This window comes from Gouania willdenowi, chromosome 1, assembly GCF_900634775.1.
Source record: "Gouania willdenowi chromosome 1, fGouWil2.1, whole genome shotgun sequence".
NCBI classification, from domain to species: domain Eukaryota; kingdom Metazoa; phylum Chordata; class Actinopteri; order Blenniiformes; family Gobiesocidae; genus Gouania; species Gouania willdenowi.
In genome coordinates, this window is record NC_041044.1 from 837,339 (window position 1) to 852,244 (window position 14,906).

Here is a 14,906-nt window from a genome sequence, read left to right on the forward strand (position 1 = left end):
TGAGAACATTCAGTTTTCTTCCCCATCAATTCCCGTTAATTCAAATAGATTGTTTTCAACTATGAAGATTCCTGGAATTTTGCAACCCTGTATTTGGATTATGATTGGATATGATACAGTTATTTAAAATTACTTCCAACTTTCAGTCAATTACAGCCATGAATTCCCATGAAAAGTTCATATTTTGGAATATTTCTAAAATTCCAGAGGAAATGTAGCAGAAATGTTCTGATTCTGAAGGTGAAGGAGGCGTTACCTGGGCCAGGAGAGTGTGGAGGGCCAGGAGGCGACCCTGGGAAGCTGCTTCATGAAGAGGAGATCGATCAGCCCAGGATCCTGCACACACACACACACGCACGCACAGAAATAAAGCAGAATGTTTGATTTGATTTTGAGCCTCTTCACGTGCGTGTGATTGACGAATAACATGAATCAGATTATTTAAGTCATGATCATGATCATGCTAAAATATGTTTTCATTAATAATATATATATATATATATATATATATATATATATATATATATATATATATATATATATATATATTCATTTATTTTTCATTTTAAAGGCCAACTGTTAGAGAAATGTTGAAAACATAAAGTGGGACCCAGGCCTGGACTGGGACAAAAATTCCCTCCTGGTGTTTTCTATCCAAAGCACCACATAGTAAATCAGTGAATCTCAATGTCTTCATTTTAATTATTATTCCCAAGAAAACCGTAAAAACGGAAAACTTTTTAACTTCTTTTTACCTTTTTCCTCTGTTCAATTTTTGCCATTTTTCAAAAAGTTCTGATGATTTTTTTCAGACTTTGGCTCCTTTTTTTCTTATTTTTTGTCCATTTTTGACACTTTTATCCAATTTTAGGCTTTCCTTTAATTTTTTATTTACCTTTTTGTCACTCTTGACTGCTTTTGGCACATTTTGGCCACTTCTGGACCATTTTCAAAAACTTCTGACACTTTTTTGAGACTTTAGCTCCTTTTGCCAAAAGATATCCTGATTTTTTTTCCTATTTTTTGTCCATTTTGCAAGTTCTTTTTGACTCTTGTCAAACATTTATTAATTCTACCCTTTGCCATTACATTCCACCAGGTTCCTCTTTATTTACCCATTTTAGTCATTTTCACTCTTTCCTTGCCACTTTAGACCACGTTTGGCCGCCCATTACCAAAAAAAAAAAAAAAAAAAAAAGCAGAGACCGGCCCACTTTGGGTCGAGGGCCAACCGGGACGATGCCCGGTATACCACCACCCCTGGTTGGATCATGACCCAGTGTGTGTCCCTGCTTAAAGCAGTGACTAAAGGAGTAGAGCGCTCACTCCTCTCTGCTGTAACTGTAGAACAAACACCTACCCATGTCTCCGTCTCCCCATGGCACATCCAGCCACTGGTAAGTGTAGGACATTCCCACACGTTCACAGAGCCCCGCTCCACTGAACACACACTGAAAATAGCTGCTGACAGAATAAGAGCGTCCTGGTGAAGCAGCTACAGACTGTAAATGATCCTCAGAGGGAGGAGCTCAGAGCAGAGCATGAATGCATCAGTACACACTGACACCATCAACAACATAAAGGCACCATTCACCAGAGGATTACAAGTACTCACGTTACTGTAAATGAGTTGCGTTTATGGGCACTTGTACTTTTTTGACTATATTTCTAAATCTGTAATTTTATTTGTACTTAAGTGCGTTTTAAAATAAATCATTCATTACATTTCTACACCCAACTGTTACTGAGTAAATATGTATTTTAGTTTAAAATGATTAGCAGACATTGTGAAACTGCAAAAAATGAAAAAACCAGACAACATTAAAATACGTCACATCATAACCGACCAATCAAATTAAACGTAATGTATCACATCATAACTGACCAATCAGATTAAACGTAATGTATCACATCATAACTGACCAATCAGATTAAACGTAATGTATCACATCATAACCGACCAATCAGATTATCTATCAATCAATCAATCAATCTATTATTTGTATAGCGCCAAATCATAACCAATGGTTTTAGAACGCTGGTACACAGTGATTTTACGTCACAGCACATTGCTCCTTCATCCTTTCCAACGTGAGGTTTGAGGTCTGACTGAGGTCCAACAGAGTATTTAGCAACCACTGCAGCCATTGGTACAGTTCTATAAAATCCTTTTGATAAAAATCAAACTCTGTGATTTCCACATTGTTTCTTTAGATAAGTTTATTTTATTTTATTTTTTTAAGAAATATTTTATCCATTTTTTTCAGAAAATATTGTTTTTCAACTCCTGTGATGAAACAAAATAAATAATAATGATAAAAAAATGAAACCGTAATTACTGTAAACACAAATGTATGTGAAAATCAAAGTGTAAATTAAAACCAGCTCCAGTTTAAAGGTAGATCTAAACTGTAGTGGATTATTATTGTGGATTATTGTAATTATTTCTAATATGTCATATAAAGATGTATGAGGCAGCATTAATGTCACTCGGGGATCAATATTTACTGAATCTGATCATGTTGATTGATTACATTTTGATCACCTTCATTTATCCTGATGACATCATTCCAGACTGTAATGATTAGATCATCTACAGTCTCTGCCATTGATGCCATTGAAAGTACAGGACGGTACTAGTTAGTAACAGTACATATATACATCAATCAATCAATCAATCAATCTTTTATTTGTATAGCGCCAAATCATAACCAATAGTATCTCAAGACACTTTACAGTAGAGCAGTCTTAAGGACGGACTCTTCATTTTATGGATACACACATATGCATATATACGTATATACACATACATATGTATCCCACACCCAACATGAATTCATCATGGCGGCAAGGAAAACCTTCTGTTAAGCAGCAGGAACCTTGTGTGGATCCCATTCCTATGATGAACAGCCATCCACGTTATGCTGTGTTGGGTGTGTGCAGAGGAGAGGGTGGAGACAGAGTTGTTGAGACTCTGTAACTCCACACTGAGGATCCCACGGACCTGCAAGACAAAAGCCAGAAGGAGTACAGGAGCAAACACACAAGGGAAGAAGCAGACATAGAGGGAGTGTTTGAGAGAGGAATGGGACCCTCTCCGGTCCCTCTCTAGCCTAAATGACCTCTCTCTTAACGCCCTCTCCAACCTCTCTCCAACCGAGCATGCCAGACCCCCCCCCCGGCAGTCTATGCCTATTGCATCTTAATTATGAGCTATGAGCTGGTTCCTAACTAAAAGCTTTACCAAAGAGGAATGTTTTGAGCCTAACCTTAAAGGTAGAGAGGGTGTCTGCCCCCGAACCGTGGTTGGTAGATGGTTCCAGAGAAGTGGGGCCTGATAACTGAAAGCTCTTCCTCCTATACTACTTCTAGAGACAAATGGAACAACGAGTAGTCCAGCATTTTGAGAGCGTAGTGTTTCTGGGGGGATTGTATGGCACTACAAGCTCCTTGAGATAGACTGGTGCCTGTCCATTTAGGGCTTTATAAGTGAGAAGAAGAATCTTGAATTCTATTCTATATTTTATGGGAAGCCAATGCAGAGAGGCTAATACAGGAGTAATGTGATCTCTTCTCCTAGTTTTAGTCAGTACACGTGCTGCAGCATTTTGAACCAGCTGAAGTGTCTTAAGCGACTTGCTCTGGCAGCCTGCTAAAAGAGAATTACAATAATCCAGTCTAGAGGTAACAAAAGCATGGACTAGTTTTTCGGCGTCGCCCTGAGACAGGATAGATGTGATTTTAGCAATGTTACGGAGATGAAAGAAGGCAGTTCTTGAAGTTTGTTTTATGTGAGAGTTGAAGGATAAATCCTGATCAAATAGAACCCCAAGGTTCTATTTGTGCTATTTGTGTACTCTGTGCTTCGTGCCAGAGTAATGCCATCTAGGGCAGTTAGGCTAGCATAGGTTTCTTTAAGGTGTCGCGGGCCCAGTACAATGACCTCAGTCTTGTCTGAGTTGAGAAGAAGAAAATTTTGGTCCATCCAGGCCCTAATGTCCTTTAGACAGGCCTCAAGTTTAGATAGCTGATTTGTCTCACCTGGCTTCATTGATACATACAGTTGGGTATCATCAGCATAGCAGTGAAAGTTAACAGAGTATTTTCTCATAACATTACCAAGGGGGATCATATAGATACAGAAGAGGATTGGACCTAGCACAGAGCCCTGAGGAACCCCGTAGCTTACTTTAGTGTACACAGAAGACCTATTATTCACGTGTACAAACTGGTACCTATCAGATAGGTAGGACTTAAACCAGTTTAGGGCAGTCCCTGTGATTCCAAGTAATTCCTCTAATCTCTCTAGTAGAATATAGTGATCTATAGTGTCAAAAGCTGCACTAAGATCTAATAAAACCAGCACTGAGAGTCGTCCTTCATCTGAAGCCCAGAGTAGATCATTAGTCACTTTAACTAAAGCAGTCTCTGTGCTGTGTTGAGCTCTAAAACCTGACTGGAAGTCCTCGAACAGGCTGTTGTTTTGAAGGAAGTCACAGAGCTGAGCCGCCACAACTTTCTCAAGAATCTTTGAAATAAAAGGAAGATTAGATATAGGCCTGTAGTTTGCTAAAGTGCTGGAATCAAGAGTAGGTTTTTTGAGAAGGGGTTTGATTACAGCTACTTTAAAGGACTGTGGCACGTAGCCTATTGATAGGGATATATTTATTGTCTCCAACAAAGATGGGCAGACTAGGGGAACAACTTCTTTAAACAGCATAGTTGGGATCGGATCTGAAAGGCAGGTCGATGGTTTGGAGGATGAAATAATAGAGTTAAGTTCCTGAAGTCCTATATGTGTGAAACAGTTTAGGTTAGGCCTATTTACATTTAATGGTACAGCAGGCCCAGGTGAAGGCAGGGAGTGGCTAATTTTATCTCTAATCTTATGAATTTTATGGTTAAAAAATGTCATAAAGTCCTCACAGCTGAGGGCTAGAGGAATCATGGGCTCAATAGAGCTCTGACTTTGTGTTAGCCTGGCTACAGTGCTGAAAAGGTACCTCGGATTATTTTTATTTTCTTCAATTAGTGAGGAGTAGTATGTAGATCGACTATGTCGTAAGGCTGTCATGTATTTACTATGGCTTTCTTGCCAGAGTATTCGTGACTCCTCTGTTTTATTGGAGCGCCACATTCTCTCTAATTTACGGGTTGTTTGTTTGAGTGTGTGAGTTTCAGAGCTAAACCACGGAGCTTTCCTCTGACGTTTAATAGTTTTTTCCCTCAATGGGGCAATTGAGTCCAAGGTGGATTTTAGTAGACTAGCAGAGCTATCGACAAGCAGATCCAGTTGAGAGGGGTTATAATTAATATCATAGTTATTTATTGGATGGTGCACTGAGTTTAAGGCAGCAGGAATGGCCTCTTTAAATTTAGCCACAGCACTATTGGACAGATTTCTACTCGTAACTATTTTATTGCACAGTGCGAGATCCTCTAGGATAATGTTAAAAGATATTAAAAAGTGATCTGATAGCAGAGGATTTTCAGGGTAGACTTTTAGTTCATTAATATCAAGGCCATATGTTAGAACAAGATCAAGGGTATGATTTAAATGATGAGTAGCTTCATTAATAGTTTGAAAAAAGCCAACTGAGTCTATTAGGGACATAAAGGCTGAGCTCAGGCTATCACTATCTTTGTCCACATGGATATTAAAATCTCCTACTATCAGTATTTTATCAGAACTGAGGACTAAGTTTGATATAAACTCAGAGAATTCTGATAAAAATTCAGAATAAGGGCCTGGAGGACGGTAAATTATCACAAATAAGACTGGCTGGCAGGTTTTTGATTTGGTATGAGATAAATTTAGAACCAGGCTTTCAAAGGAAGTGTAACTGGCCTTTGGTTTAGGATAGATTAGGAGAGAGGAATGATAAATAGCTGCTACACCACCTCCACGGCCTATGTCTCGTTCATATGAGGATTTAAATGACTGGGAGGAGTGGCTTCATTTAAACTAACATATTCATCTTGATACAGCCATGTTTCAGTTAAACAGAATAAATCAAAGTTATTTTCTGAGATAAGGTCATTTACTAGTAGAGATTTGGATCTCAGTGATCTAATATTTAATAGAGCACATCTAATGGTTTTATGTTTGGTGTTTCTAGATTTGAGATTTTAATTTTTTTCAGATTTTTATAATTGATAGCTCTTTTATTTGATTTTATGTTAAAATCATTGTGAAATATGGGTCGGGGGACAGACACCGTCTCCATAAAATAATATTCATCACCATCACAACAGTTGTCATGGCGATGAACACAGCTATCATAATAGCAATGGGAGGGAAACTGTCCTAAGGCAAGCGCAGAGGGGCGTGGAGGACTCCGCCTCTGTAACATGGTCTCATTCATGAGATGTCATAACAGTGACTGTACCATGTTTTCTGATAGTAGAGATGCTCCCTCCAAAGTAGGATGGATTCCATCTCTTCTTATCAGGTTCGGTTTTCCCCAGAAGGATCTCCAATTATCAATGAAGCCCACCTCGTTTAAACGTAATGTATCACATCATAACCGACCAATCAGATTAAACGTAATGTATCACATCATAACCGACCAATCAGATTAAACGTAATGTATCACATCATAACCGACCAATCAGATTAAATGTAATGTATCACATCATAGCTGACCAATCAGATTAAATCAGAATCAGAATCAGAATCAGAATCAACTTTATTGGCCAGGGGTGTATGAATACACACGAGGAATTTCTTTTGGTGACCTGTGCTCTCTCAGGTAGTATAACATTAAATAATAACAATCAACTAGAATAAAGAAAAATAAATAAAATAAAGAAAAATAAAAGGAAAAAAGAAGTATAAACATAAATATAAGAGTAGTTAGACTAATATGTGCAAACTAAATAAAAATAACAAGATAATAATAATAGTAATAATAATAATAATAATAATGAATAAAATAAGAATACAATAATAATAATAATAATATAATAGTGCAGTAGTGCATTGATGAGTAGTGCAAATAGGTGAACATTTAAATGAAAAAATTGTGTCCATGAACATTCACAGTGACAAGGTTGTTCCAGGGTTGATATGTTTAGTTCCAGGTTATTTCACAGTAACAGAAACATGTCTGACTCTCTATGACTGTATAGTGTTGATCACAGTGACAGCCTGAGGGAAGAAACTGTTTTTATGGCGGGAAGTTTTGGCGTACAGTGATCTGTAGCGTCTGCCTGAGGGGAGGAGTTTAAACAGATTGTGTGCAGGGTGTGAGGGGTCTGCAGTGATGCTACCTGCCCGTTTCCTGACCCTGGACAGGTATAAGTCTAGGATGGAGGGCAGATCAACACCAATGATCTTTTCTACAGTCCTGATTATCCTTTGTAGTCTGTGTTTGTCTAGTTTGGTTGAAGATCCAAACCAGACAGTGATGGAGGTGCACAGAACAGACTGAATGATGGAGGTGTAGAACATTATCAGCAGCTCCTGGGGCAGGTTGAACTTCCTCAGCTGTCGCAGAAAGTACATCCTCTGCTGTGCCTTTTTCCTGGTTGTGTCTATGTGGGAGGTCCACTTCAGGTCCTGTGAGATTGTGGATCCCAGGAACCTGAAGGAGTCCACGGAAGCCACTTTGCTATTCAGAATGGTAAGGGGGGTGAGTGGGGGGGGATTTCTCCTGAAGTCCACTGTCATCTCCACAGTCTTGAGTGGGTTCAGTTCCAGGTGGTTCTGACTGCACCAGAGAGCCAGCTGGTCCACCTCCCGTCTGAAGGCAGACTCGTCCCCATCCCTGATGAGACCGATGATGGTGGTGTCGTCTGCAAACTTCAGGAGTTTCACAGAGGGGTCCCCTGAGGTGCAGTCATTGGTGTAGAGGGAGAATAGCAGTGGGGAGAGAACACACCCCTGAGGGGCGCCAGTGCTGAGTGACCGGGTTCTGGATGTGATGCTTCCCAGCCTTACTTGCTGCTTCCTGTCAGTCAGGAAGTTGGTGATCCACTGACAGGTGGAGGCCGGCACTGTGAGCTGGGTGAGTTTCTGGTGAAGGATGTCCGGGATGATGGTGTTGAAAGCAGAGCTGAAATCCACAAACAGGATCCTAGCGTAGGTCCCTGGGGAGTCGAGGTGATGCAGGATGTAGTTCAGTCCCATGTTGACTGCATCCTCGACAGACCTGTTTGCCCGATAGGCAAACTGCAGGGGGTCCAGCAGGGGTCCTGTGATGTCCTTCAGATGGCTCAGTACCAGCCTCTCAAAGGACTTCATGACTACGGACGTCAGGGCAATGGGTCGATAGTCATTGAGTCCTGTGATGGCAGGTTTCTTTGGGACTGGGATGATGCTGGAGCTTTTGAAGCAGAAGGTACTTCACACAGCTCCAGTGATGTATTGAAGATCCGTGTGAAGATGGGGGCCAGCTGCTCAGCACAGGCTTTCAGGCAGGAGGGAGATACTCCGTCTGGTCCTGGAGCCTTTTTGATCTTTTGTCTCTTGAATAGCTGGCACACATCTCTTTCATTGATCTTCAGGGTAGGTGGGGGGTCAGAGGGTGAGGTAGGGGGGGGGAGTGGGGGGAGCAGGAAGGGCAGAGTCCAGGTGATGGGCTGATGCTAATGAGCTGGGGGGTGGGTGAGAAAACCTGCAGTAAAAGCTATTCAGGTCTTCAGCCAGTCTTTTGTTACCTGCAGGGTGGGGGGAGGGTTTCTTGTAGTTGGTGACTTCACGCAGGCCTTTCCACACTTCAGAAGGGACTTTGTTTGAGAAGCTTTGTTTTAGCTTCTCAGTGTAGCACCTCTTGGCTACTTTGATCTCCCTAGATAGAGTGTACTTGGCCTGCTTAAACAGGACCCAGTCCCCACTCCTGTAGGCTTCCTCCTTAGCCTGATGCAGCATCATAAGTTGAGGTGTGAACCAGGGTTTGTTGTTGTTGTATGTGCAGAAAGTCCTGGTCTGCACACATATGTCCTCACAGAAGCTGATGTAAGATGTCACAGTGTCAGTCAGTTCATCCAGGTTGTCTGATGCAGCTTCAAAAACCCTCCAATCAGTGCAGTCAAAGCAGTCCTGTAACTCCTGCTTTGACTCCTCTGTCCATTTCTTTACAGTCCTTACTACAGGTTTAGCAGATTTAAACTTCTGCCTGTAGGTCAGGATGAGGTGAATCAGACAGTGATCAGAGAGCCCCAAAGCTGCACAGGGAACAGAGTGATATGAATCTTTTATTGCAGTGTAGCAGTGGTCCAGTGTGTTAGCACCCCTGGTGGGACACTTTATATGTTGTCTGTATTTTGGGAGTTCGTGGGTTAGATTTGCTCTGTTAAAATCCTCTAGAATGATTAGCAAAGAGTCTGGATGTTGTTTCTCCACGTCTGCTATCTGGTCAGCCAGGTGCTGTAACGCCTCTGTTACACAAGCCTGAGGTGGGATGTAAACACCGACCATAACATACGAGGAGAACTCCCACGGAAAATAAAACGGTTTACAGTTTATAAAAAAACTCTCCAGATTATGGCTACACGTCTGTTTCAACACTGTGACATCTGTACACCAACCTTGGTTAATGTAAAAGCATATTCCGCCGCCCCTCGTCTTCCCACAGAGCTCTTTTACGTGGTCCGCTCTGAGGAGCTGAAAGTCCGGTAGATGTAGAGAGCTGTCCGGGATGAGTTCACTGAGCCAGGTTTCAGTAAAACACAGGGCGGCGGATCTGCAAAAGTCCAAGTTTCTGGTGTTTAGAAGCAGCAGTTCATCCATTTTATTTGCCAGAGAGCGGACATTCGCCAGGTGAATGGATGGAAGCTCAGTGCGTAATACCCGCTGCCTCAGTTTGAGGAGCGCGCCTGCTCGTTTACCCCGTCTGTGTCTGCGGCGTCTCCTGCAAATTCCATAGAGAGCTGCTGCTCCTCCGGTGAGAATCTCCGCATAACTTTCTGGTTCAATGAGAACCAGTGAAAAAAGATCAGCAGAGGACTGTCCTACGTTTATTAGTTCTTCTCTGGTGAAAGAGACCACAGAAGGGGAGCAAGAAACTACAAAAATAAAGAAAAACACAACAACTACGAGAGAGCGCAGTACCGAGGCAACCATCCGCGGCGCCATCTTGGTACTTAACTGTAATGTATCACATCATAGCTGACCAATCAGATTAAACGTAATGTATCACATCATAGCTGACCAATCAGATTAAACGTAATGTATCACATCATAGCTGACCAATCAGATTAAACATAATGTATCACATCATAGCTGACCAATCAGATTAACGTAATGTATCACATCATAGCTGACCAATCAGATTAAACGTAATGTATCACATCATAGCTGACCAATCAGATTAAACGTAATGTATCACATCATAGCTGACCAATCAGATTAAACGTAATGTATCTAATCATAGCTGACCAATCAGATTAAACGTAATGTACACATCATAGCTGACCAATCAGATTAAACGTAATGTATCACATCATAGCTGACCAATCAGATTAAACGTAATGTATCTAATCATAGCTGACCATCAGATTAAACGTAATGTATCACATCATAGCTGACCAATCAGATTAAACGTAATATATCACATCATAGCTGACCAATCAGATTAAACGTAATGTATCACATCATAGCTGACCAATCAGATTAAACATAATGTATCACATCATAGCTGACCAATCAGATTAAACGTAATGTATCACATCATAGCTGACCAATCAGATTAAACGTAATGTATCTAATCATAGCTGACCAATCAGATTAAACGTAATGTATCACATCATAGCTGACCAATCAGATTAAACGTAATGTATCACATCATAGCTGACCAATCAGATTAAACGTAATGTATCTAATCATAGCTGACCAATCAGATTAAACGTAATGTATCACATCATAGCTGACCAATCAGATTAAACGTAATATATCACATCATAGCTGACCAATCAGATTAAACGTAATGTATCACATCATAGCTGACCAATCAGATTAAACGTAATGTATCACATCATAGCTGACCAATCAGATTAAACCTAATGTATCACATCATAGCTGACCAATCAGATTAAACGTAATGTATCACATCATAGCTGACCAATCAGATTAAACGTAATGTATCACATCATAGCTGACCAATCAGATAAACGTAATGTATCACATCATAGCTGACCAATCAGATTAAACGTAATGTATCTAATCATAGCTGACCAATCAGATTAAACGTAATGTATCACATCATAGCTGACCAATCAGATTAAACGTAATATATCACATCATAGCTGACCAATCAGATTAAATGTAATGTATCACATCATAGCTGACCAATCAGATTAAACGTAATGTATCACATCATAGCTGACCAATCAGATTAAACATAATGTATCACATCATAGCTGACCAATCAGATTAAACGTAATGTATCTAATCATAGCTGACCAATCAGATTAAACGTAATGTATCACATCATAGCTGACCAATCAGATTAAACGTAATGTATCACATCATAGCTGACCAATCAGATTAAATGTAATGTATCACATCATAGCTGACCAATCAGATTAAACGTAATGTATCACATCATAGCTGACCAATCAGATTAAACATAATGTATCACATCATAGCTGACCAATCAGATTAAACGTAATGTATCTAATCATAGCTGACCAATCAGATTAAACGTAATGTATCACATCATAGTTGACCAATCAGATTAAACGTAATGTATCACATCATAGCTGACCAATCAGATTAAACGTAATGTATCACATCATAGCTGACCAATCAGATTAAACGTAATGTATCACATCATAGCTGACCAATCAGATTAAACGTAATGTATCACATCATAGCTGACCAATCAGATTAAACGTAATGTATCACATCATAGCTGACCAATCAGATTAAACGTAATGTATCACATCATAGCTGACCAATCAGATTAAACGTAATGTATCACATCATAGCTGACCAATCAGATTAAACGTAATGTATCACATCATAGCTGACCAATCAGATTAAACGTAATGTATCACCACATAGCTGACCAATCAGATTAAACGTAATGTATCACATCATAGCTGACCAATCAGATTAAACGTAATGTATCACATCATAGCTGACCAATCAGATTAAACGTAATGTATCTAATCATAGCTGACCAATCAGATTAAAAGTAATGTATCACATCATAGCTGACCAATCAGATTAAACGTAATGTATCACATCATAGCTGACCAATCAAATTAAACGTAGTGTATCTAATCATAGCTGACCAATCAGATTAAACGTAATGTATCACATCATAGCTGACCAATCAGATTAAACGTAATGTATCACATCATAGCTGACCAATCAGATTAAATGTAATGTATCACATCATAGCTGACCAATCAGATTAAACGTAATGTATCACATCATAGCTGACCAATCAGATTAAACGTAATGTATCACATCATAGCTGACCAATCAGATTAAACATAATGTATCACATCATAGCTGACCAATCAGATTAAACGTAATGTATCTAATCATAGCTGACCAATCAGATTAAACGTAATGTATCACATCAAAGCTGACCAATCAGATTAAACGTAATGTATCACATCATAGCTGACCAATCAGATTAAACGTAATGTATCACATCATAGCTGACCAATCAGATTAAACGTAATGTATCACATCATAGCTGACCAATCAGATTAAACATAATGTATCACATCATAGCTGACCAATCAGATTAAACGTAATGTATCTAATCATAGCTGACAAATCAGATTAAACGTAATGTATCACATCATAGCTGACCAATCAGATTAAACGTAATGTATCACATCATAGCTGACCAATCAGATTAAACGTAATGTATCACATCATAGCTGACCAATCAGATTAAACGTAATGTATCACATCATAGCTGACCAATCAGATTAAACGTAATGTATCACATCATAGCTGACCAATCAGATTAAACGTAATGTATCACATCATAGCTGACCAATCAGATTAAACGTAATGTATCACATCATAGCTGACCAATCAGATTAAACGTAATGTATCACATCATAGCTGACCAATCAGATTAAACGTAATGTATCACATCATAGCTGACCAATCAGATTAAACGTAATGTATCACATCATAGCTGACCAATCAGATTAAACGTAATGTATCACATCATAGCTGACCAATCAGATTAAACGTAATGTATCACATCATAGCTGACCAATCAGATTAAATGTAATGTATCACATCATAGCTGACCAATTCAGATTAAAACGTAATGTATCACATCATAGCTGACCAATCAGATTAAACGTAATGTATCTAATCATAGCTGACCAATCAGATTAAACATAATGTATCACATCATAGCTGACCAATCAGATTAAACGTAATGTATCTAATCATAGCTGACCAATCAGATTAAACGTAATGTATCACATCATAGCTGACCAATCAGATTAAACGTAATGTATCACATCATAGCTGACCAATCAGATTAAACGTAATGTATCTAATCATAGTTGACCATCAGAATTAAACGTAATGTATCACATCATAGCTGACCAATCAGATTAAACGTAATGTATCACATCATAGCTGACCAATCAGATTAAACGTAATGTATCACATCATAGCTGACCAATCAGATTAAACGTAATGTATCACATCATAGCTGACCAATCAGATTAAACGTAATGTAGCACATCATAGCTGACCAATCAGATTAAACGTAATGTATCACATCATAGCTGACCAATCAGATTAAACGTAATGTATCACATCATAGCTGACCAATCAGATTAAACGTAATGTATCACATCATAGCTGACCAATCAGATTAAACGTAATGTATCACATCATAGCTGACCAATCAGATTATGAGGATCATTTATGCTCAGACCTGATAAACAGTCCATGGACACCGTGACCGTTTCTAAATTCTAAGCATACATACTGTATCCTGGGTACGGACTCACACACACACACTCACACGCGCACCCACACGCACTCGCTCACGCACACGCACACACACTCTCACTCACACACACACGCACACACACACACACATATCTGTATATCTATATTATCACACACACCTTGGCTGGTGAGGATACCCCAGCATGCTCTCTTCCTGTGCGGCTCGAGCTGACCCGGCTCTGCGTTTCTTTTCCGGGAAAGCTCCGGAGCTTCTACCGGAGCCGTTACCGAGACCTCAGGCATGTTCCCGCGGGTCCTGTTCTCACGAGCTCACACCGATCACACTGCACTGAACGAGGGGGGGGGGGGGGGTTCAGAACTCCTCTGATTGGCTGAGAGCCTTTGTTGTTGTTGTTGTTCCAGGCACGTGAGCAGCTCACACTCCAGCCCACGTGAGTGCAGATGACGTCACAAGATGACCGTTAACCGACGCACATCATGGAAGTATAATAATAATAATAATAATAATAATAATAATAATAATAATAGAAACGGCACATGGAAGTAACTTTTAAATTCACATCAAAATCTTACACAATATTTATCCAATCAATTTGTATTTATTTACATTTTACATACAGACAATAAATGCAGTTTTTGCAATAACAAACACCTTTCTTTTATTATTGTGATCATTCACTTGTTTTTGGGGCTCAAACAGAAAACATTTTGCAGCGCAGAATTAATAACACTTAATTTCATTGTAAATGTATTATTATGTACTGAACTTTGAACATAACAAATATTATATTGATTTAATAGTGAACCTGTTCATTTTACATATATTTATAAATTCTACATACACAATTGTAAATTCAACACGTCTTCTCCACTGTTTGTGAGATTCCTTTGTCAAATTAAAAAATAATATCAAGACTTTGTCCCTTATTCACACAAAAAAAGCATCAAAACTGTGAATATCTACATTTGTATTTTTGAAATTGAATAGTGACCTAAA

At 39.3% G+C, this 14,906-nt stretch overlaps 1 protein-coding gene across 3 annotated transcripts in view; it reads right to left on the bottom strand.

Moving 5' to 3' along the window:
• The window catches only part of LOC114469941 (ankyrin repeat and SOCS box protein 5-like), a 22,242-nt gene extending 7,940 nt beyond the window's left edge, over positions 1 to 14,302 (bottom strand). The window contains exons 1-3 of one of the 3 annotated variants that reach the window (XM_028457859.1): positions 14,068 to 14,249; positions 9,532 to 9,686; positions 257 to 336 (exon numbers count right to left, since the gene is read on the bottom strand). In XM_028457859.1, the coding sequence (XP_028313660.1) occupies positions 257 to 336; positions 9,532 to 9,686; positions 14,068 to 14,093 (261 nt within the window). In that variant the 5' untranslated portion in view covers positions 14,094 to 14,249. Of the gene's footprint in view, positions 1 to 256; positions 337 to 1,360; positions 1,707 to 9,531; positions 9,687 to 14,067 lie in introns of those variants that run through there. The other 2 variants (XM_028457868.1, XM_028457877.1) reach the window with 2 other exon arrangements.
• Between the last annotated feature and the right edge of the window lie 604 nt (positions 14,303 to 14,906).